Here is a 25,391-nt window from a genome sequence, read left to right on the forward strand (position 1 = left end):
AGCAAGCATTGGGCTCATCAGATAAGGATGCTACACACCGGTACTCCCTATTTCTTGCAGAGCAGAAGGGAGGAAACTTCAAAGCCATAGCACAGCTAACAGGGTTTCAGCAGATCAGCAAAATAAATTCCTGTTACTATGTTTCAATGATTAAATGCAGTATTTTTCCAAATGATTCCATGGCTGGTGAAGCACCGAATTCTCCAGAGACAGACTTGCAATAAAAGATCTTGAATTAGTATCTTTATGTTCACTATGGGCAAAATCCATTGCTTTAAGTATAACAGAGGAACAGAGGGGACCAAACAGTGATACTGGCTTTAACTCGCTTTACTCACTTAAAACAGAACATTGACTTTACAAAATACCACAGAATTTATCACTGGACCTAACACACTTACAATGTACATTAATAAAAACATGAGACTTTGCTTTCGGTTAACACTGGACTTCTGCCTTATTTATTTAACACAACACTTTTAGTCAACACAAGAATTTGACGTTACTTGACTCAAAAATGTAAGTTGATGTCATCAGTAATTTTTTAGAAAACTGAAAAACATTTGTTGTCTTAGTTATATATTTTATACAATATCCCGTGTTACTGTAGTCTAGACGTTATCACAGGTTGAAAACAGTAAACAGGGAAAACATTACAGACGGTTTGTGGCAGCACAGCCAGTCTTTTTGGGTGTACCAGTTCATTTGAAAGGAGCGAGTTGTCTTCTGTCTCGTAGTTTGAAGCAAACCTTTAAGCTCCGGCGTTGGTCTTCCATCGGTTATGAGCATTTGTTTTGAAAATGTGTTAAGACGACTTATATAATTCTCCTACATCTTGAGAGTTGGGAAAGAAGCTAACTGAGTTAGTTTGCTAACTTACTGGAGCACTGCCAACGTCACTGGCATAAAGAGGAGCCTGACAAAAAAAAAAGAACTGAATCGCCTGACAGTAGCAGCTTAGCACCTGTCGGCTTCCATAGAGGCTATTTCCTGTCTTGCCTCATTTCGATTTTTTTTTTTGCTCGTTTTTACGCGATCAAGGAAGTAATTATGTTAAACACACATCGATAAACGCATTAATGAGCTTGTGGGAAATGACGGTGAAGAAAATATCTGCATTTTGTTGGTGAAAAGCTGTGAAACATTAACCCATGTAATGACCACTCGAGAATGGAGGCTTGAGCCCTGGGCTGAGGCTCGGCTCATTGATGCCTCTTCTCGCGTTTCTCCCCATATTAGTACCAGAAATGCGCACACTTAGCAATTTTACTTGTGGAAATGTTAAGAAATTTTGAAAAATGTAGAGGAAATACATTTATAACACAGATCAGTGGACAGATATTGATTTTTATTTTATGTTATGTATTCATATTATGGTATTTTGTCCGGCGACGTAAGGCCCCACGCCTCCCCTGCCTATCCTGACCGCATGTTACTGGATTCCACCCCCGAAGACGGATCTAAAACGGGACTGAGATGATCTCAGAGAAGCAGGGAAACACTTGTGTACTTAGGGGATTTCGTTAAAGGAGACTGATCATACTTTTCATTCTAAAGAATATTGGACTTCAATGTCTCAGTAAGGTCTCTGTAAATTTTTATTCCATAAAACCCTGTAGATCGTCTACACTGCCCCTGTCAATATGTGGTTTTCACTCCCCATCAGCAAACGCTGTGTTTTGTGGGCGTGTCGCAAGCGAAGCTGCTCGCCACACCTCTGTGCGGAAGCGCATACCTTTTTTGTTTTTAAATTGGCTTCATGGATACGAGCCACCGCATGGTTAGGATACAATAGGTGGCAGTAGTGCAACATTGAAAATGCAATCCAACGTAATCCTCCACAGAAGAAGACCCACTACAGGACTGCACAACATTAGCCAGCTGATCTGGTAGCGTCATAAACCCAAACGTCTACGATCCCGAAACTGACCCTGAAGCTGAAGAGGAGGCTGTTGAAGTCACCACATTTCGGCTGATGCAAGATGTGTCTCATTGGATTTACTTCAATTTAATTGATTTATGTAATTTGCAAAGCGACTAGCAGTTGCTAATGCGTATGCTAAATGGCCTTGAATATTCACAACACGACTTACCTGGAAAACTCTTGTTAATAGAAAACACTACTTTAGCTTACATTATACAAATAAATAAGTTTGAGAGCATAGCTGAAATAATATAAATACATTTTACATTTACACATTTCACTGTTTTTGTCTTACTTGTGCTGCTGCTCTGACATAATTTTATTTAAAAAATGTGCATTAATATTCAGAGCAATCACTGCATGACCTAGCTGGGAACAAAAAGCATTGGTTCAAATTATATATTGACCTGATGTATTTTTACTGCTTTATGTTTTTTATCATTGTTTTTTGATCATTCTTGATAAATCTGACAGTAATATGTCTCTGTATCTGAAATTGTTACAGGTATCTAGTCTACAGAGGCTAGTGAGCTGGTGCTGGGGATTCCTGGGTTAGGGAATCTGAATTGCTATCTCTTCATGCTTGGGTTGTAGATGAAGGCAGAGTTTCCTGATGGATAAAACACTAAAACACTCATTGTATGATGGATGTAGACCTGTGGAATAACTCCTTTACCCTTTTGAGTAAAAATGTGTTTGTTGTGAGTGCAATACTCATTGAGAATTTTTTTTTTAATTTATATATAATTTATATGCTTTTTATTTATGGCCGGTTCACCTTTATAGCTTACCATATTAGAAAGAGAAAAACATGTAATTTCAATACAATGATTTCCTTAATAAAAGCATTTTCCCTTCAGAAACAGAGTTCAGTGAAATTGTAATAGTTAAAGCCAACTTTATTGTCAACCAAAAAATGCACCACTACTCCAAAGCTAAAACGAACTGTTACCTTCACACTCCAGTGTGCAATGTATAGGTTACTGAGTTAATTAAGAAGTCTGGGGGTTTGAGGATAGAAGCTTTTGCAGGGCCTTGCAGATGAAATGAAGTAGGGTAAACAGACCATGTCCTGGGTAGGGGGTAAACTTGGTTATGTTAGAGATTTGTTCCTGCAGCAGGACAGGTATAGTTGTAAACAGATGACCCGGGAGATGTATGGATCTTTGTTCTCATTACTATTTGAAAGACTGAGCGGAAGCAGTCCTCTACGAGATGGAAGCTGTGGCTGTCCTCACCATCACCTCATCAAAAAAAAGGTACTGCAATCAGAATTGTAGATTAGTGAAATGTTCATTAATATGTAGGTCAAAACCTTCTCTAATGTAAGAATACACAATACCAGACAAAAAATTGAACCAAACAAGAGGACAGGCCTGTCTGTGCTAAAACAACAGATAAACAGTTGTTACAATTCAAATATAAAATCTAAACAGTATATACCAATTAAAATTAAAATCTTCTATTGCCTATCTTACTGTTGGTACAGTACATACAAACTTACATACCTTCACTCCTGAGCTGGGCAGCAGATGTCTGTGTACCAACAGTCTGCAGTGATTTCTCTGTTTGACAGCCTCCTTGCATGTGGGTAACTGGGATGTGCCTCCCTACAGTATAGAAAAGACTTACATTTACTGTAAATTGTATTGGTCCTACAAATATAATGGCTATGGTACACAAGCTATAGGTTACTGACCAGATAAGCAGCAGGTATTGTAGAGATGTGTAGCGGATTCAAATGATTAATAGTTTGATATTAATGCAGAAACATTAATATACCTCGAAGTTGGGGCACCAGGTTTGTTTTAAAGCTGAAACCACGCTTGTATCAATCTAGTCAACGCCAGATATCAATTCAACGAGTTACCACTCATGAACAACAATAACCACTTTCTTGTGATAAAACCAAATCAGTCTCTTATGCCGTGAATTCTTGTCGCGGTTCAGTGACCTCTGCTTAAATCTGAAGAGCAATGCACACAAAACCAGATTCCTTTTAACGTTTTATTAATCTAACACTACTGGATATATGAATAACATAATATGGAAATACTCAAATAAACAGAATAGAAAATGAGAGAACGATCAGAATGAGATGATGAACAGTGAATGAATCAATGAGTGAAAAACCAAAGAATGGTCAAGACCTGAGTGTGTGATGGCTTTGATCAAGCGAGAAGAGTATTTGTCTCTAACTAGTTCAAATCTAAGGATAACTAATCAATTTGGAATGTTCAATTTTAGCGCTTTGAGAAACACCAGACTTCTCAGAGGATTAGAGATGTTCGTCTTGCCTTAGTTTGGAGCTGTAGCCGCTGTGCAGCTTCTCCCGTTACCGGTTGGTTGAGCAGGTGTGCCCTCTCTGGTCCAGGTGGCACGGCCTCTGGGCCAGGAATCGTCGCCGGCTCGGGGTCAGCGAAGTAACAGTCAGCCAGGCTGGACTTTCCAAGGTGTTTCAAAGCGTCAGCGCTACTTAAACTAGCCCAAAAAGGAAACGGGCTGAAATCTAATTTAATTAGTTCGATCAAAAATAGCGAGTCAATTAAGGACTGGTTGTAATAGTTTCAGTTTCGCGGAGTTTCTTGATGACTTTCTAACGTAATAAAAATCGTTGTTATTCGTGTTTCTAAGTTTAACTTAGGTTTAAAAAATTTAAGAACAAAGGAAAATTAAAGAAAAGTAATGCGACGCAAAAAGAAAAGGTGAAAGAAGTTTGAAGATAGAGGGAAATCCGATTCGCCTAGGGTGTCACTGGTTTAAATACGCCTGGGGCAGTGGTCACTGCAGGGTGGAGAAATGACTTCAACCAGTGGTGAGAGTTCCACCTCTTCAGATCAGGAATCAAACTATTTGGTTTGGATCGCTCCTAAATCTGGGATAACTAAGCTTTCCTCTTTTCATCAAGCTCAAAGTTCCATCACACCATGACACAATAAACATGTAATGATCACTTTGACACTCAAATGAGCAGAGAAGTCAGAATGGTTAACCAGCAACATTAAATGCATAGAATCTTAAGGTCTTATATGTGGTCCCTTACAACGCTGTAACAAATTAAATGTTATTCATGATGCCTGGTCTTGTCTTATGCAACACCCAGTAAACACTAAAACATACATGAATAATAAATGCAAGAAAAATCAAATTATAAATGACCTAATCTGGACATTACTAATTAAACAACTGTAACACCTAAAAATGTAATACAATAATGAGGATACCGAATTGTAGCTGGTGGAAATAGTCCATGTGTATGTTGCACAGATTAAAAGAAGTAAAGAAGGTGAGTCTCTCTATTTCAACTTTGTGTCTACACACAAAGGAAAGCATGGTGATGAGTTGAAGTCCCTTTGTAACTTTAGGAATTTCCTGGCAAATCTGTAGATCAGGCATTGAACATCACACAGAAACCAATCTAATATCAAATAAAAACATTTTGTCCACAGAATACAATGACATCTGTTTCATGGAGGTTGAAAGCTCTGGTGCGTCTGAACCAGAACTTGTGTCCAAATTAAGTCTCTCTTTCTCTTTGATGAGCACATTCCACATTTTATGGCTGGTGGTCAGCCTCTCCTGACAGCCTCTCCTCTTGGCATGATAAGCAGAGGTAGAATCCTGAGGGATTTACAGGTAGATCAACAAAGTGGACTCATGGTCCTTTGATATAGACATTTGAGATGTTGGCGTCAATTGGTGCCTGTCGCGATAGAAGCCAGTCTCCTGTTGTGGAGAAAGATTCAGGGTCCCTTATATCTGGGGACTGAAAGGGACGTAGGGGCTCTTCAAAGGAGGGAGTTAAGTTCACATGTAGGTCAGGTTACCTCAGTCCAGACGTGGATTGCTACAAATGTGACTAATTAGCAACTAAGCTTGCAACACAACACAGTAATCATTCTAACTAATCATGTTAGAATTTGATAGAACAATGACATAACCCCAAATCACAAGTTGATTTAGGCTGTGACACAGTACGGGGTAATAACTAACATAAACACGTTCATCTGCAGTTTCTTATTGTAGCGATCGACCAAGTGCAAAGGCCTAAGGGCATGCTAGTGGCTAACGCAACACACAAATAGGAGCGGCAGCCCGTTAACAGGACAAAAGCTCGATCCACCACTCCCTGCCTGTTGCCGATCGAAGGCCTATAGCTATTAGCTGTTACCCACACAGGTGTGTGATTGCACCACCTCAGAGTAGCACATTTAAAAAGGGACAAAGGCTCGGCTGACTCGCTGTAGCCGTTAGCAACGCTAGCGATTAGCTCTCACATGTGGGTTAACTAACATATTAAGACATCACAACTATCAAGCACAAACTTACTACATACAGCGAGCTAGATTCACGGCTTCCTCCCTGTCGCCACTCGAAGGGCGATAACGATCAGCTGTTCCCCACAGATGTATGTGATTAAAGAAAAAGGACAAAAGCTAGACCCACTGCTCCCTGCCTGTAGCCGCTCGAAGCAGATAGCCATTAGCTTTTCTCACATGTGGGTTACTACATTTTAAACAGACCAACCAACATATTAAGTATCAAGCACGTACTTACTACAGCGAGCTAGATCCACCGCTCCCTGCCTGTAGCCGCTCGAAGGCTGAGAGCTATCAGCTGTTCCCCCCAGGTGTATGCGATTACAGAAAAAGGCCAAAAGCTACACCCACTGCTCCCTGCCTGTAGCCGATCGAATGACGATAGTCATTAGCTTTTCTCCACACAGGTGTGTGGCTGCAGGAGCCCACATGAGAACATTTGAAGGGGACAAAGGCTCAGTCGACTGGCTGTAGCCGTTAGCATAGCTAGCTACTAACTTGCCTCACACATAGGTTACTACATTTTAAACAAACTAACATTTTGAAACATTATAAATATCAAGCATGTACTTACCTCAGTAAGTGAATGACAGACTCTAGGAATAGATTCTTTTTTACCCAACAGGAGCTGTGAAACAAATCCAACATTGTACGCACCCTCGTTTGAAATGCGCATATGTATAAATTCTGATGCAGTGTTTCTGGCACCGGTCCGTTTAAAATAAAAGTGACTCACAAAGTCCTCACTTGTTGATCCCTTGGTAAAGTGAATAGACTTTGGTGTTGGTTAAAACACCCAAGAACCGAACTATTTCTATGGGAGGACATGGGTGCTGCCGTGCTCGTCTGTTCACGGTGAGTGAGAGGGGGGAAATGGCGGAAGTCCAGTTTTGGTTTGGGATCATTGTGGGGGTGGCGGTTCAGAATTTGCAAGACCTTCTACGTGTGTGACGACAACGGGGGAACGGTTTCAGAGTAGGACGAGGTCTTTCCCCATTGAATGAGAAAATTTACATTTTCAAAATGTGCAAAAAAGGAGGAAATGCATTTCTACCGTGCTCAGTGTGTGTATGTGTGACCCATAGAGTCAAAGGAACGCTCCAAAATGTCTAAAAAGTGGATTTTGCATGATATGAGTCCTTCTGTACACAAACATGTACATTATGTTTAGCAGCACATTCTATCAACACTAGAGGGCGGTCCACTTACGTGGCCAAAAAGTCTCAATTAAGCAGAACTAACTACTATGGAAATATAACCCAAAAGGTTTTGTACAAAATACCAAAACAACATCACTTGCACTTTAACTATTTTGTTTCTCCTATTTCTACTTAAAGAAAAACCTCACCATTTTTCAATGGGGGATAACCAAAACGACTTTGGCTAGTATGTAAGAATGAACGAACACTCAAATAAATTCTCCATATAATCTATGCAGAGAAATTATCATTCATTACTCTGCAAAAAGTCTTCTGACAAATCTGAGAAGACTTTTTGCCTTGGGCTCACAGACTATAACTAGAATAAATCATTTCTCTGAGAAATTACGTCGGAGAGCCGATCTGCTGCCACAACAATGCCAAACGCTGATTAAGCTGCTTACGACAAAGCGATGAAAGCGACAAAATGTAATACCCACTAATGTAAAAGCTGGAAATTTAACAAAAAACACCCGATATTTAAATGCTCAAAAGTCAAAAACAGTAGAAGATACAAGGAAACACTGATTCACACAGATAAAGATCATAGATGATAGACGCTTTTAAAGTTCTCTGAAGTATGATGATGATAGAAGCTGAAAGAGGCAAGTTGATGAAAAGTTGAACAATGATTCCCATAGACGACCATTATAAAAACACGATAAACAAAGTTGAATAACGTAAAAACTGAAAAGCTGAATATGTGAAAAGTAATCGCCTTGATTTTGTAAGGATGACGCACGTTTAGAAAGTTGAATGACGTTTCTACAACAAAGTATGACGATGACATAACGAGGCAAATTTGACGAGAAGTTCACGATGATTTCCATAGACGACCATTATAAAAGGACTTAAGACTTAAAAGTTGAATAACTTTAAAAGTTGAAAACGTAAAAAGTCTTAATCGTGTAACAATGACGCAAGTTTAGAACGCTGAATGTTGAACGCTGAAAGAAGCGTTGAACTAAAGATAGCAACCCAAAAACGGGGCAAAATAAGTATAAGAATAAGACCTAGATACAGCATTTTCATAAGAAAATGCACAGTTAAAGCTTTCATGCTGAATGTAATGCTGACAAATTGCTGAAAGTAGCTGATGAACTGAATGTAGAGCATTATACATTTGAAAAGGTGGTTTAAAAGGCTCAACAAGTAATCATTATTAACCAGCCAAAAGCAGAAAAAGTGCTATTTAGGCTAAAGAGTTGGATTGGTGCTTTTATTTTGAAAGGATATGGAGGAAGTGTGTGCCTAACGACTAAACCGTAAGAGAGTTTTGTGGTCCATTTTTTCGCTTGGATTTATACTTTGCCTCATGGGTAAAGCTGGAGCGCAAGAGCAGACCCGGCACCACGCAAACTTTGTTTACAGCCGGAATTAGCTGATCTCGCTAAGGTCGGCAGCAAAATACCAGACTCCACTAGAAACGTCAAGCTTCCCCGAAGAAATAAGGAAGAAAACGAGGGGATGCAGAGGACGCCAAAAAGTTTGTGAACTTAGACCTAGAATAAAGACCGAAGAAAGGCGCTGCGCAAAGAGAAAGTGAGAAGATTCAAGCCCTGTCTCCCTTCGCTGATTATGGGCAATGTGAGGTCACTGGATAATAAAATGAACAAACTGACAGCTCTAGTAAGAGAGGAGAAAATCTTTGCTGAATGCAGTTTGATGTGTTTCACAGAGACCTGGCTGCATGACGGCATCCCAGACTTCAGCGTTAACACTGACGGGTTAAGCGCCGTGCGCTTTGACTGAGACAGAGTGGGGACCAGGAAGAAGCGAGGAGGTGGGGGGCCGTTTTTATTAACAATAAGAGGTGCCATCCTGGACATGTGACGGTCAAAGAGCGGATCTGCAGCTCTGATATCGAATTGCTGGCCATTGGCCTCCGTTCATATTATTTACCACACATTATCCTCACTGCTGTTTACGCCCCCCCCTCCGCGAACGCTGCCACAGCGTGTGACGTCATACGTCTCCAACCCGCAGTCCAGAGATCCTGACGCTTTCTTTATGATCTCCAGTGACTTTAATCACACCAACCTCGACAAGTCACTTACTACATTGACCCAGTTTTTGAGCTGTCCCACCAGAGGTGAGAGAACACTGGACCTGATGCATGCTAATGTTAAGGATGTCTACTCTTCCACTGCCCTTCCCCCCTCTGGGAAAGTCAGATCACAATTTGATTCATCTGGTGCCACAATACACACCTCAGGTTCAAAGGCTGCCTGCCACCATTAAAACTGTTAAAAGATGGACAGATAAACAGATAAGGACCGTGTTGCTCTGCAGAGCTGCTTTGAAGACACTGAATGGGGACGCTCTGTGAACCTCATGGTGAGGACATTGATGGACTGACAGACTACATCTCAGATTATATAATTTCTGCATGGACACCCATGTACCTGACAAATCTTTTTGCTGCCCTAACAACAAACCATGGGTCACTCGTGACATCAAAGCCACCCTGAATGAAAAGAAGAAAGCATTCAGGTCAGGGAACAGGGAGGCAGCTAGGAGTGTCTAGAGAGAGCTGTCAGTCAAAATCAGGGAGGGGAAGAAGGCTTACAGGAGGAAACTGGAACACAGACTTCAGAACAACAACACCAGGGAAGTGTGGAGGGGCATGAGGACCATCACCGGCTACAAGTTACAGCCAGGTGACCGAGGGGTCTGTGGACAGGGCCAACAAACTTAGTAACTTCTTTTAACAGATTGCAGGTTGGGCCCATAAACCCCCTGCTGCCCATGATCACCCACCCCTTCACATCACCCACAGGGTTCATCCGCCCCCACCTCACACACAGTCACAGCAGATCAGGTGAGAAAGGAGCTGAACAAGCTTCATCCAAGAAAGGCTGCAGGACCTGATGGAATCAGCCCAAGGGTGCTGAAAGTCTGTGCTCCCCAGCTACGTGGTGTCCTCCAACACAACTTCAACCTGAGCCTGCAGCTGGAGAGGGCTCCTCTTGGGTAGAAAAAGTCATGCATTGTGCCAGGGAATAAGACACCATGTCCCAGAGTCCTCAATGACTACAGACCCATGGCCCTGACCTCTTACATCATGAAGGCTTTTGAGAGGCTCATCCTGGACTCCATGCGTTCTCTGGTCAAACCCTCAGTCGACCCCCTCCAGTTTGCATATCAATCACAACTAGGAGTGGATGACGAAGCCATCATCCATCGCACCTTCAACTACCTGGACAAGCCTGGTGCCTCAGTGAGGATCATGTACGTTGATTTCTCCAGTCTATTTAACACCATCCGGCCTGCGCTGCTGGGAGGAGAGTCCTGTCTCCCTTCCTCTTTAACCTGTACACTTCTGACTTCAGGTACAACTCAGAGTTCTGCCGTCTCCAGAACTTTTCTGAAGACTCTGCTATCGTAGGACGTATCCGGGGTAGTGATGTCACAGAGTACCAGGGAGTGGTGAACAGCTTTGTGGACTGGTACGGACAGAACCACCTCCAACTAAACACCAGTAAAACCAAGGAGCTGGTGATTGACTTTATGGTCATGATGGAGGTGGTGACTGAGTACAAATATCTGGGAGTGTACTTGGAAAATAAACTGGACAGGAACAACAACCTACCTACCTAAACACTCTAGACCACACCTCCCACCCCCTACACAGTGTGCTGGCTGGACAGAGGAGCACCTTCAGCCAGAGGCTGATCAGTATTAGGTGCTCTACAGAACGCCACCAGAGATCCTTCCTACCGGTGGCCATCGGCCTGTAAAACTCCTCTGTCTGTAAGGGTTAATCTTAATGAAACTTTAGCTAGTAATTAGATAATTAGACTAAGGCAGCGCCATCTAAGCCATTGAGCCACACAATATCAAAGCTGAATAAGGACATAGTAAAAGAGCTTTCTCCACATGGAGAGAAACGCTTAGTTATTTTAACACGGTGTAGCAGTCCAGGGGGGTTTTTCCCATCCGGAACTGCTAAGGCTTATGGATAAAGTAACCGTTCTTGTGTTTGTAGTGTTATAGTTAAAGTTATGTTTTAAGTAATGTTATAACTTTGGAGAAATTAATTTAGCATTTTGTTCATGTGTATGTGTATTGTGTTCTTGTTTTTTTGTGTGCTGCGCTCTGAGGGTCACTCACACACACACTCTCTGTCTGTGAGTGACCCTCAGGGCACAGTGTGAAAAATAAATGGAATTTGCACTCTGCTGAGGGAGCGTCCAAAAAAAGACAATCTCTTATTGTGTCTAGAAGTTCCGTTATGATGTTTACTTAATTAAACAAAGACTTAGATGTTGCAACAGTCTCAAGGGTGTAAACCCAAGGCAAGTAGGATTTTTAAATACAAAATCACATGTCAATTGTTGTATCTATAAGTCAAAGGACAAGTATAGATAATATACCCATAAAAGAAAGATCAGACAGTTAAAAAAAAGCTGATTGTGTACACCTGCTCTGATCCGGACTCAACAGTGTAATGATTACTTGTCAGTAATATGCATAGAGCTGCTATGGACACAGAGCATTAGGAGTTTGACCTGTCAGTCAAACTGCTGCTGAACTCAATCACCCATCTACTGCAGCTGTGCCATCATCATGGAGACGGTGCTCCAAGGGCAGGAACCTCCAACAAACAAATCAATATCAGCTTCACTGCATGAAGCTGATTTGCACCCATGCTTGTTACAGCAAAACCATAATGGTTATCACAAAAATAACTTCAATGAGCATTGTATTATTATTTAAGTTGTAGCAGCCCAGGGGAGCTATTCCTGCCCTGAGCTGCTAAGGCTTATGGGCAAAGCAACCGTTCTTGTGGTTATAGTGTTATAGTTAAAGTTAGGATTTAAGTAATGTTATAACTTGAAAGTTTAATTAATTTAATTGTTGCGCAGTGATATGCTGGATGTGTGAAAAGCAAATGGGGTTTGTGCTCTGTTGAGAAAGCACCCCAAAAGAGACAACATCTCCTTGTCCCTCTGCATGCACAGGACTATCTCGAGTTGTGTAGTGTTTCAGGACACAGATTAGCATAGCTGTAGAGTTATTCAGTTATCTTAGTTCTTGTTCCTTACACATGTATGTGGGTGAATGTAAAGCAGTGTTAAAAAGCACTTTGAGAACGGTAAGACAGAGAAGCACTTTACATCTTTTTAGAAGTTGTATTACTCAACAACTTCAGTTCCCTGCTCCACTGACAGGGGCAGAGGAACTGCGTTGTTTATGTGTAAACTGTACCTGTTCTCTGAAATTCAGGGATTAACCCCCTGACCCCCAGCCAGCCCTGTGTATAACTTATTTCGCTTGCATAGCATTCCAGAACCGTACCTGTGGCCTGTGTGCAGTGTATGTGGAACCCTTTTCTTTTCCTACCATGCGATGGCGCCCTCGGCTGTTACGCGGCTCGTCCCTGAACCAAACCGTGAACCTGAACCGTAAAAACTGCTGAGCTGGTCAAGCAAGTTGGTCGGCAGCGTGTGGTCCTCCGTCCGTGACTCAGGACTCTGTGGAAATGGCCAAAGTGAACAGCGGTTCCTCCGGCTGTCGAGCCGTGGTCATGGCGGGAAAGTACCTGTCTAGCCCGGTCCTAAGCCGGAATTCTGGCGATCGGCAGCGGAGAATGTTCCGCCCCCAGCGACTCATGGTGAGCTCTGAAGCTACCGGCGTGAGAGGAAAGTCCGCGGCTTTGGCCCAGCAGGAACACCAGGGCTACTCCTCCGCTGCCGAGCGACATGTGCTGACGAAGCAGAACTTAGTTTACCGGGATGTGAGGGCTTTCCTCAGCGAGGTCGGCGGAGACCCCCGAGAGGCTCGGTACTGGCTAACCCAGTTCCAGAGAGCTAGCTCGGCTCAGTCGCCTGCTTTTGCCGTAATAGAGGTAGGATGTCATGAACTGTCATTCATTCTGTAGACAGCGTTGAAACCTTTGTCTCGAGTAAACCGCACAAGGTTTTTATTCGAGAGAAAAGAACAGAGCTAGTCAAAAACGTGGTTAGTTGGGTTAAACCGATCCGTACCTTTGCAGGTGGACAGTTCAGTGTTTGACAGCGACATGGTTCAGAGTCTGGCGTTCGGGCTCTCCTTTCTGCAGCGTATGGATATGAAACCTGTGGTGGTCATGGCCTGGTCGGAGCAGGTGGATGCGCCACCTTGTGAACCGGTGGCCGGTTCTCGATGCAGCCAAGGACTCATCGAGCGGAGCCAGCAGCTAACTGAAGCCCTGCATCAGCACTCGGCTACCGTCCTGCCCTTTTTCTCTGCTGAATCTTTCCTCCTGCTGCAGGAAGCGCCACAAGGAAGCAGGTGAGTACTGACAACAGATGGCGTTTACTGATGAAGCTGTTATGGAAATTAATCTGTGATACATGTTCAATAAGAAAGCTCCTATAACGTACTGTGTATAGTGATTGTGTACTTTTCACTTTGAATGTATGTTATGGTTGAAAATATGTAAAATTTGATTTAAAAAAATCATAAATACCTCTGCTGCTTCCATCTGTGTTCTTTGCACTCTTTATTTCCTCTCTGACTACCTCTCTAGTAGTCCATCATCCATTGTCCTGGACACTAGTCTCCTCCAATGGTGTCTGGACTGTGGGTCGATCCCTTTGGTTTGCCCAGTGGGGAGGAACAGCCAAGGCTGCTCAGTAATGCTGGATTCGACAGAAGTGACAGCGAGTATTTCGCGATCACTGCAACCCCATAAAGTCATGTTCCTGAACATTTTAGGAGGCCTCCGCAGCCTTGGGCACAAGGTATGGTTGATGTTTTGTAGTAGACAGAGTTTATACTAGGGCTGCAACTAACAATATTCTTGACTAATCTGTCGATTAGTTTTTTTCGATTAATCTGATAAAAATGTTTTAAAATATTATTTTATGTTTTGTGGATTAGAAATCCCTTTAGGGTTTATTCTAACAAATTTTTGATTTTGACTCTTTAAATCTTAAACAAAACACAAAATCCAGCGTTTGAATAATAAAGCTTCAATATCCAAAATATAAATAAACAAAGCAAGCATAGAGTTTCTTTCCAACGTGATTTTATTTTAATGCTGCTGTTACATGTAGTGTCTGTACCATTTAAGTTGCGCTCTTCTATGTAGCGCTATGTAGCGAACGAGAATATCTTTGTTTGATATTTAACGCTCAATATGAAGAAATTAGAACGCAGCCTCTCTCCTGCTGCCGCTTGGTTTCTTTTGTCCGGCATTTCGCCAGCGACTGTGTTATTTTGCCATTTTATAAGTGTGTGTTTGTACAAGTACACTGTAATTTTCCACTACTAACACTAGTTGTTTGTTTTCCAGGTGATGGACTCTGTGTCTTTACCTAGTGACTTGCCCTGCCTCTCAACAGCACCTTGGCTTAGCATCGCTGAGCGCCGCAGAGTGATCACCATAGCCAGGCTGCTCAACCAGCTGCCAACCGAGTCCTCTGCAGTGATTACCTCCGCGGACACACTGCTGACAGAGCTGTTCAGCCACAGGGGTGAGAATGCTGACTAATAGAGTTTCTGCTATGTATACGTGTATACACGTGTTGTCTGTATTGAGGCATTACCTAAGTGGACACCCAACCAATGTGTCTGTCCATCTGTGTCAGGTTCTGGTACACTCTTCAAAAATGGGGACCCCATACATCGGTAAGGTGCTAACATGCAGTATAGAAGGAAAAAAAATATTATATATAAATCAAACCTCAGTCACAACAAATGATCTTTCTGTGCCCAGGTATAGTTCTCTGAATGACATTGATGTGGCTCGGCTGTTCGCTCTCATCAACAAATCATTTGATAAAACTTTGAAGCATGATTATATCAACTCTCTGAAGGGACGACTGCATTCCATCTATCTCTCTGAAGGGTGTGTGAGTATATTTCTGTACATATGTAAAGTTTTACACACATCAGTATGTCAGATATAGAACTGAACTTAGTGAGTCTCCTTGATTTAATTTTTTTATTTATATTTGTTTTTCCAGCTACAGCGCAGCAGCTATCATCACCATGGAGCCAGTGAACAATGGCACCCCCTACCTGGACAAGTTTGTAGTGAGCAGCAGTAAGCAGGGCCAGGGCACAAGCCACATCCTCTGGGAGTGTATTAAGCAAGACTTGGGCAAGCTATTCTGGAGGTCTAGAGCCACCAACAGGATCAACCCCTGGTAAGGACTTTGTGTACTGCATGTATTTTTCCTCTTTTAATGGGCCACATTGATGGTAATGTCAGAAAGCTTGATCACAGTTGCAGGTTATGAACCAGAATAATAGCCCAAAACACAGCTAAAATCACGAAAGAATGGACACATTTATCTGCAACTTCCTATTGTAGTGATCACCGAGCTGTTAGCTCTGAAGTGCAAAGGGCTAACAGCTATCGGATAATGCAACACAAATAGGAACCTTACTGTAACTCATGGTTTTCATTGGGGTGGACCTGTGTGCAACCTTGCCGATTAGCTCTCTGTGTGGCTGTATTCGTTGGCAGTTACTGCAACACGGCAGTAGCACGATTAGATGTCTGTGTAGCTGATAACCGGGCAACCGTTATCTGGTTGTAGCTGACAGTATCAATCCACGACAGCACATTTCAACTAGAAATGATAAGTTTGATTCTTCTAACTCACTTGGATCTTTAACTCTGGAACAGTAAAGTCAATAAATAATTTTGAGTCATTCGTTCATTTTGGTGCAGGCAACGCCGTGGCCCTCTTGTGGGCTACAGCGCCCACAATCACATACAGGTGGCTGCGGTTTTCAAACACTATATACTGAAGAAATCATGGTTTGCTTCAGCGACAAATTATAATACACAAAATGCCAAAAGCAAATCAAGTCATGTGAAAATCTAGGAAAGCAAATACACACCACTATGAAGTGACTTATGTCCTGCATCTTTTATGCGACAGTCACAATGCGACAGTCACTTGGTAGCTGTCACATGACAAATGAACGAACAAACAATAAGTAAACGGTAAGGATCCATATGAACGAATCGTGGACGAACTGTAATGCTTGATGCTCGCCACAGAGCCTAAGCTGTATATGATGAACGAGAAGAATGAACAAAACTGTGCAGCCAGAGAACAAGTGAAAGTAAAACTTATTTTAACAATTAGTGAGACTTAAAAAAAGAAAAAGTAACAATAAGTCTAGTTATTTATTTATTACTTCATGTGTCCAAAACACGACATTATTATTAATAATAATAATAATAATAATAATAATAATAATAATAATAATAATAATAATAATATTATTATTATTATTATTATTATTATTATTATTATTATTATTATTATTATTAATAATATTAATATATTAATAATAATAACAATAATCATGTTATTCGTGGTTAATTGCTTAACTGTAAAATAGTTTAATAACTAATTAACCGGTCAGAACCAAAATATTGTAATGTAAGGTAATAAATTACAGTGGTAGCAGTCCAAAGTGGCAAGCGTTTTTACTGCAGTACTGTTGCGTCGCCACGGTGCAATGGGTGCGTTGCTGACTAAGGATTTTTAATCCTGCAGTTGGCTGGCAAACCTATTTTACTATGAAGTATCTGTTGTGTGCTCAAATGTGGGGAGTATGAAGCACTCTCCAAGAAAATGTGTCGCATTCACATTGAGACATTATCTATGACTAGTCATTCTACAGGGGCATGCCCATGTCCTCCTCGAACCCACTAGAACCCACTGCTCTGACATCTGGTAGAAGATATTGGCCTATTTAGGTTTTAAAATAATGAATGTTTTCCAGTAGTTGTCATTTTTACGTAAATAACCTTAATAATCATGGGTGATGCAATTCTTTTTTCAGCAGCTGTAGATCTGTTGAATTCCATAACGTAACAACAGAACTCAGCAGATCCCCTTATTATTGCTGCAACATATTTATTCCTATTTTCCTCACCTCACTTCATTGTTTTAAATGAGTGGGGGAGCTTTCCCCTCACGGTTACGTTACGTTACTGTACACCTACTGTAGACTACAGCAGCAAACTGACTCTTGAAAGCTTTAGAGATGCCTACATGATTCTTTGCCGCAGCAGAAAAACCTCGGTTGGATTCTTCTCAGTCAAACAGTCCTGTAACACGGACTACAGGCAAAGACAGTCTCTGGCAGACTCATACCTCCACCTGAGAAGAACAGTTCAACTAACGTGAAGTCTTGTGAGTAGGAACATTCAGTGTTTTTTCACTGTCCACTAGTGTAGCCTATTTGTTAGCTAACCAAGGTTAGCATTAAGGTAACTACTTTGGTTTTGCGAAAATTCTAAGTGGTGTAAGTGGTAACTGAGTATGACCTGTCAGTCACACGTTAGCGAACGTGTTTTTGCTTCATAGGATGTTGGTTAGTGGTAAAAAAACGTTGTTTAACTGAATGTGACCTGTCAGTCACATGTTAGCTAACTTAGCAACATGTCTTTGCTTCATAGGACGTTTGTTAGAGGAAAACGTTTTAACTACATGTAGCCATGTAAGCTAATTGACCAACAATATCACCAGAAGCTTTGTGAAGTTTAATATATGTAAGGTACTTTTTCTGTGTGTCCTTTGTATTTTGCTGTTGTTCTCGTTACTGTCATCTCCCGTGCATTTGTTAGGCAAAAATGTTCTGCTTTGTGTTTCCGAACACTATTCCAACAGACACAAATGCCTGGAAGAAGTCTTCCATCATCTTGGGGAATGATTGTTCCACGTTCTTGAAGACTTGCACTGTAAGTCTTTAAAGTTATTGTAAAGGCTCACGGTGGTGATGTAAGTAGATAAGGACTCAAGTTAGCATGAAGGATATTTATGGGCTTGCAGTTTTGTCTTATGTCTTGTTTTGTCTTATTGCTTTATGAAATAACGTTTTTTTTTTCTTGGGTTTACAACCAGTATACTACATGTCTAATCATAGTACATGAATGAAATATGTACTGCTATACTAACAGTTTTCTATTTTAGGATGTAACTGACAAGGACTCGTACAGTGAAACACCAGCGGGAATCCCGAAAATCCTCAGCTCAACCCATCCAGACTGGGAATTATCTTGGATGGGAATGTGGTAATGAATGAACTGGCCAATCTGCCTCACATTTTCTATTTTTGGAATTGTCAACTGCTCCACCTGGACTACCCTACATACATAAAAAACACTTTTACCTTTTGTTCAGCAGCTGATGTAATGCTCAAGATGGGTAGAAGTGATTGTTCTCTTAAAATTCAAACACTGAAAAATCCATCTATGGCTAGTTCTGATATTTCATTTCTTAGTTTGTGATGTTACACTGTTTGGTACTATATACGTTTTTAGTATATTGTATGGCATAGTTACAGTATGTCTGGTTGGGAGTTGCATTACATTGGGGGCTTCTGTTTATTATATTCAAATGACAGATACATGGGAAATCATGTATTTTGTAAACTGTATTACTTTTGGTTAGGCAAGATTAAAGTAGGGGGTCTTCCTGCTCTTGAAACAGTCTGGTAAATGCTGATTTTGAATTTTAAATGAATTAGAACAAGAATACATTTGTTTTGAGTGTCTCTATGATTTCAGTGGTGAGGTTTATTTAATTTAAATAAAAAATGTTGCCTAGCTCCCTTGACCTAGCTTAAGATACTAAGTAAATCCACTGAATTAATATAAATGTTTTGTTGTAAATTCCCATTGTTCCTGTTGCTATACCGCCACCTTACATTTTTAAGCCAGGCATCTCAGGGGACAGCTAAGGGGTCCTAGAAAACGGTTGCCATAGAGACGTAATGTCATGGTTTTTACTGACCGTCAATTTTCGGGTCTGCATTCATGACGACTGTGGGTGGACAATCCGTTGATAGTCGACAGTTATTTTGATTGCCATGTGGATTGGTCCGTGGAAATTTACCGCAATGGTTTATATGTATACATACAGAACTGGTTCCGCATGTTAGCTAGTAGTTAGCTCGTCTGAGCTAGTACTACTTATTTTACGAAAGAAAGTAGGTCCTTCACTCTTTGTTATATAGATGATGTTCCAGCGATAATATGCTCATACAGTCCAGCTCAATAATTAACATGTTTTTTGGTTAAATTAATTAGATAATTATTGCACTGAATGTTAAAGGTCCAAAATTCACTTTTTGGACATTCTGGTACGTTTATTTGACTCCCTACGTCACATTTAGACACTCCTGGTGTGTTAGAAGTACGCCCCCTACTTATTTCACATTTTTGAGAGTTTATCCAATCCGGTTCAAGAACCATCGTTTCAAATTTGGCGGACTGGATACGTCTGCATTCGCTTGACCAATCACAGAACCAGCTTAACCCCCCCCCCCCCCCCCCCCCAGACAAAGCTGGAGCCCTAAATGTACCTGAAACATTAAAAAGTCACTCACTGCGCAGTCTACCATAGGAGGTGGCGCTAATGCACTTTTCAGTTGGTCGCCACCCGCCATTTAAAAGACAAAAAGAAGAAGTCATTCAGGTTAAGGAAGCGCCCACTTGCTGCTTCCCCAAATGTAAGTACATGCTTAATACTTATTTGATGTATGTACTCCAGAAGTTTCTCTGTTTATGTTTATATGTAGCTTCCCTCCTGTGTAAGGAAGGCTAATTGCTAGAACCGTTGAATCTAACAGCTACAGCGACAGAGAGAGACAGTGTTGCAAGGTGCTGACACGCAATTTGGATGAGTCCAAGCCTCTCCAGCATTTGTCCGGTTCGAATCGTGGGATGTATGGTACTGAGGTCATTCACTCAGCTCACATTATAGCGGCTAGTGCGATAGTAGCGCTGCTTTAGTGGCTAGCGTTAGCGGCTAGCGCTAGTAAGTTGTGAGAGTCAGCTGTGTTTCTAATTACTACCGAGCCTGTCATGTGTATATTGTAGCCAGAGTATATTGTAGGCTGACCCGTGAATTTGGGTTATTGCAAGTTCTATCTAAGTCTAACGTGTGTTGTTGCTTATCTTGTCAACTACTTATGCTGTAAACGTGACATGTTTTTTATACAGGCTGACGCATGCCAGCTACCGAAACACGAGAAGATTGCTTCTCAAACTGACACGCAGCTACCTTGTAGAAGAGTAGAAGAGTGCTCACCTCAGAAGCAAAGGTATGTACATTTAACAGCAGTATAATCATTTGTTGGCCAATATGCAGTTTTATTTGACAGAGAATTTGCATTTCACATTTCAGTAGTTGTGGTATTCATAATCTGATCTATATTATTGTCCATGTATTTACTCTGTATGCAGTTGGTCAACTTATTTTGATATTTTAGTCTGTTGACGGGTAATTTGTAACTAAGATTATGTGGAAAATGTGATGGAGACCATCTTCAATAAAGTCCTGCTGGACTCAGGTTGCTCTATGGAGGACCTTGTAAACATCCCTGTCCCACCGGCCCTCTGAGCAGAATTTGAGCAACCTGACAGAAAGGAGGTCATTAATGTCATGCTAAGATTTAACAAACCAGCACTATAAAAGCTAAGTTGAAAACGTGTTTGCTCCACACACCATTAAAACTGATCTAACTACCTCTATTTATTGTTTAGATCTGTAAAGGTTGTGAGATACATAGGAAATACTGGTCATTTCATTAATCTGCTATTCTATTCTTTATACCTTCTAGAGTGGTGTCAAGGAAAACAGCTGCATCCTCCATCTGTACAGCAGCTGCACTGTTTCCAATGTCTTCCAACACGTGAAGACAAAAAAGATCCTCACATCTCCCCAGCCAACTGCTCATGACTGTGCCTGTTCCACTCCAGAAACTATGCTTTCAACATAACTATGAATCCTACCCGTTCATTTTGTGGTCTGCAAATTGAACTGTGACGGTAACTTATCCAGCATTATAGTGCTGGTGCATTGGTTAAAAATAAAGTTGGCTTTGACTATTGCTGTTTCACTGAACTATTTTTGTATGTATATACCTAATGAGGGAAAACAGACAAATGTTTTATAATATTTCAGCTTTTATTGAGGTATTGCAAAAAACAATAATTTAGGTGTTTCACAGGTGGTCTAAGTCCAACATAGGTGCCTTGTCCCTCAGGAAACACTGCCCTGGTGGGACACTGGTGGGATGACTTGGGCTCTTCGCCCTAGAAGTCCCTAGCACCAGATGACAAGACTTCTAGGCTAGATACCTGCAACAACTTGAGATACACACAGACATAGTACTGAAAAAAACAATAACTACATTTCTATTAGTTATATATTAGCACTTGATATATCATACACCTTACTAAAAGCAATTAAAAAAATATTAGGTCAATATATATTTAGAAACAAAACTATGTTTGTAAACCAGAGTTCCCAGGTACATTATGATTAATCTGTAAATAGTAAAATATTCTAAATTTTTTTTTATAAATTTCTGAGATACTGATTTATTCCATGCATGTGTAATTGTCTGATATACTGTATATTAAATGTGTTCTGTAATGAATACACATTCAATCATACTGGCTCCAGTCCTGGATCATCAACCATACATGACAGTAGGTTTGGCAACTAGTTCAGGCGTCTTGAGGTAAGATTTATCGAAATTTTAATTTATTAATAAAAGTAATAAACACATGCATTATCTTGAAAGCAATAGTTGCTGTCACACCATGCCTCTGTAGGCGTTCACTGTTCCTACATTGGCATTTAATTACAGACAAATACGGCAAAATAAAAGCTGCAGCTGAAGATCCCATTATAGAAAAATTATTTTCACACAGCAGCAGAACGAGAAATAAAAAAACATGTAAAAATGAGTTTATATTAGTTTATCGAGCTATGCCCCCAAACAAGCTGTAGTCGTGTTATGAATATTCTGTTGTATTAATTCAGGCTGCTAATTTGCAACCATTGGTATTAGCGTTAGCAGCTAATCAAGTTGCGTATTATATAAATCAAATTAAATTAAACGTGAATCTGCCAGTTAGACGTACCTTGCGCCAGTCGAAGTGTACTGTAACCACAGCCTCCCATTCGACTTCATAGTCAGATTTTGGATCAAACGTATGGTTGAACTCCACTACAAAGATGAGTTAGCCAACGTCACTGTTACAATGAATTCAGTGACCGTGACGTTTGATTCCCGCGGCGGATCACGGCTATGCGCTTCCTCAAAGGAGTGTGGCGATCAGCTTAGCTTCCGACACACTCTGAAAATAGAGCGTTGTGGACAAGAGCTTAAAACACACATTTTCGGACGGGCCGTGTGGGCGATTTACAGCACTTTTTGGCATGAAAGGTTACAGACACCTTACTGAGACATCAAGGTCCAATTCTTTAGCAATGTGGAGCATGAAAAAAGCGTGTGCATGGATCTTTAAGTTTTAAATTAAGTAGTCTAGCAGATCAATTGAGGGTAAAGTTTAGATGCCTTTTTCAACAGAGCTTTCAGCCAAGGTAAGAATACATTATCATACGAATGCGCCCGTCCGTGGGGGAAGGGACATGATGAACTCTCAGCCGGGCTGAACTTAGTGCAGTGTAAATAAAAGTCAGACTGCACATGGGAACACAGCGACATACCAAAAAAGCATGTCAGTACACCAGGACTCTGTCAGGGTTTGCACCGTTCCGTTCAGGGCCTTGTTCTTGGTGGCGAGAGAAACCACCTGCTGCTGGCTGAATTCCAGGGAGTCGCTGAGGGCCTGACACGCATAGATATTTTCTAGTTTTTTCTCTATGGACTCCAGCATGTCCGTGGTGTTTTTTTCAGCCGAGCCAGCTCCAGGTGACTCAGGTGAGTCAGATGGACGGGATCTTTTGTTTGGAGCTGTGTCCTTTTTCCACATTACCAGACACTCAAAGCACTCGTCGATGTACTCGAAACTTTCTTCTGTGTTATCTAGAATGGTAAGATAGTTTATAGTCTTCTGTAGGATGAAGTAATTATTTATATATATTTGTTGGCGGATAGTTTGTCGAGCTGTTGTTTATTGCCAGTGTCGCTCCGCCTTGTTGAATTTCTCACGTTGTTCTCTCAGAGTCTCACGTTCTCTCACAGCTTTGCGTCAGCTATGACACAGCTCTGAGTCCAATGATACCACTAGGTGAGGACAGAGTGGGAGAAAGAGAGGGGGGAGAAGCACGGCTACTGGAAAGATAGGGACAAGGTTAGTTAAACATGGAATAATGACAGAAGGTTATTTGATAAGAGATGGTTCCTGTGACTAACAATCATTGCCAGTGACCTGAACCATCTCTAACTATACACTTTATCAAAAAGGAGGTTTTAAGCCTGAACTTAAAGGTGGATTGTGTCAGCTTCTTAAACCTAAACAGGGCGCTGGTTCCAAAGAAGAGGAGCTTGGTAGCTAAAAGCTCTGCCTCCCGTTCTAAATTTAAAGACTCTAGGTAACCCAGCGCTCTGAAAACGAAGTGTTCTGCTGGGAGCATAAGGAACTGAGGTCTTTAAGATAAGAAGGAGCTTTATCATTAAGTGCTTTGTAGGTGAGTAGGAGAATTTTAAACTCTATCCTACATTTCACAGGCAGCCAGTGCAGAGAAGCTATTGGATAAAATGTGATCTCTCTTTCTAAGTCCTGTCAGAACTCTGGCTGAAGCATTTTGAATTAGCTGGAGGCTTTTTAAGGAGCTGTTAGTACATCCTATGAGTAAGGTTTACAGTTGTCTTGCCTAGAGGTATCACGTGCATCGATCAGTTTCTCTGCATCGATATGACAGAGGATGCTTCTAATTTTAGCTATATTTATAAGGTTAAATTAGGCGGTTCTGGAGATTTGTTTAATGTATTATGTAAAAGAGAGATCCTGGTCAACGATGACACAAAGGTACTTTACAGTAGATTCTGAAGTTAATGTTATGTCATCCAAAGTAACTATCTTACTTAACAGTGTCTTTGTGTTTTTATAGGGCCAATAATAAGAACCTCGGTTTAATTTTAATTTAGTTGAAGGACGTTTTGGAACATCCAGGATTTGATGTCTTTTAAACAACTGTGAATTTTGACTAGTTGATCTGTTTCATTTGGTTGCAGGACATACTATAGCTTAGTATCATCTGCATAACAATGATAATTTATAGAATGATTCCTAATAATCCCAGCTAGAAGAGACTTGTATAGACTGAACAGTATTGGACCAAGCACAGAACCCAGTGGTACTCCGTAGATAATCCTTGTGCATGTGGAGAATTTCTCATTAACATGAACAAACTGGAATCTGTTCAACAAATAGGATTTAAACCATCCCAATGCTGTTCCTTTAATCCCCATTCTATGTTCCAGTGTCTGTAATAGAATGTTATGATCAATTGTATCAAATGCAGCACTAAGATCTAACAGGACAAGGACAGAAACTAGACCATTGTTCGAAGCTAATAGAAGATCATTAGTGACTCTAACCAGAGCTGTTTCTGTGCTATGACGTTTTCTAAATCCTGACTGAAAATCTTCGTACAGGTTATTCCCACTCAAGGGGTCAGATAATTTTTTAGCCACAATTTTTTTCAAGAATCTTGGAAATAAAGGGTAAATTTGAAATGGGCCTGTAGTTGGCTAGTTCTCCAGGGTCCAGGGTGGGTTTGACCACAGCTACCGTAAAAGCCTGTGGTAAATAGCCTAAATGTAAAGATGGTTGATTTGATTTAATATGGATGAGCTGATTGAAAGTAGAACTTCTTTGAGTAATCTGGTTGGGAGTGGATCTAAAAGACAAGTGGACGACTTGGAAGAGTTGATTATTGAGGTAACTCCATTTTTCTAATGGCGATATTTTTATTAGTAAAGTAGTTCATAAAGTCATTGCTGCTGAGATTTAAGGGGATAGTAGACTCAACACAGCTATGACTCTTAGTCAGCCTGGCTACAGTGCTGAAAAGCAACCTGGGGTTGTTTTTGTTTTCCTCAATTAGGGAGGAATAATATGTTTTTCTAGCAGCACAAAGTGCTTTTTTATATTTTATTAGACTGTCCTTTCATGCAATGCAGTTTACATTTATTTTGTTGGAACGCCACTGTCTTTCTAGTTGT

At 40.9% G+C, this 25,391-nt stretch overlaps 1 protein-coding gene and 1 long non-coding RNA gene across 21 annotated transcripts in view; one reads left to right on the top strand and one right to left on the bottom strand.

The window, feature by feature from the left end:
• Positions 1-427: 427 nt before the first annotated feature.
• Positions 428-14,032, bottom strand: LOC129604432 (uncharacterized). 2 transcript variants are annotated; one of them, XR_008695282.1, is made up of 4 exons: positions 13,897-14,032; positions 13,433-13,692; positions 3,433-3,534; positions 428-3,186 (listed from the first exon to the last, which is right to left on the bottom strand). It is a non-coding gene; the product is annotated as an uncharacterized LOC129604432 (long non-coding RNA). The 2 variants fall into 2 exon arrangements; XR_008695281.1 differs by lacking the exons at positions 13,433-13,692; positions 13,897-14,032 and adding exons at positions 12,789-12,919; positions 12,988-13,122.
• nags (N-acetylglutamate synthase) overlaps positions 12,917-25,391 on the top strand; it is a 51,823-nt gene continuing 39,348 nt past the window's right edge. For 5 of the 19 annotated variants that reach the window (XR_003786642.3, XM_055510666.1, XM_029159368.3 and 2 more), the window contains exons 1-7: positions 12,917-13,293; positions 13,441-13,718; positions 13,957-14,170; positions 14,725-14,905; positions 15,020-15,059; positions 15,148-15,279; positions 15,398-15,580. Coding sequence is in view for 7 of the 19 variants with exons in the window: in XM_055510666.1 (XP_055366641.1) it covers positions 12,928-13,293; positions 13,441-13,718; positions 13,957-14,170; positions 14,725-14,905; positions 15,020-15,059; positions 15,148-15,279; positions 15,398-15,580 (1,394 nt within the window). In the remaining 12 variants the exon portion in view is untranslated. Of the gene's footprint in view, positions 13,294-13,440; positions 13,719-13,956; positions 14,171-14,724; positions 14,906-15,019; positions 15,060-15,147; positions 15,284-15,397; positions 15,581-17,469; positions 18,142-18,373; positions 18,475-20,406; positions 20,508-21,026; positions 21,297-25,391 lie in introns of those variants that run through there. The other 14 variants (XR_008695274.1, XR_003786643.3, XR_003786644.3 and 11 more) reach the window with 11 other exon arrangements.

Source organism: Betta splendens, chromosome 8 (genome assembly GCF_900634795.4).
Source record: "Betta splendens chromosome 8, fBetSpl5.4, whole genome shotgun sequence".
Taxonomy (NCBI): Eukaryota; Metazoa; Chordata; class Actinopteri; order Anabantiformes; family Osphronemidae; genus Betta; species Betta splendens.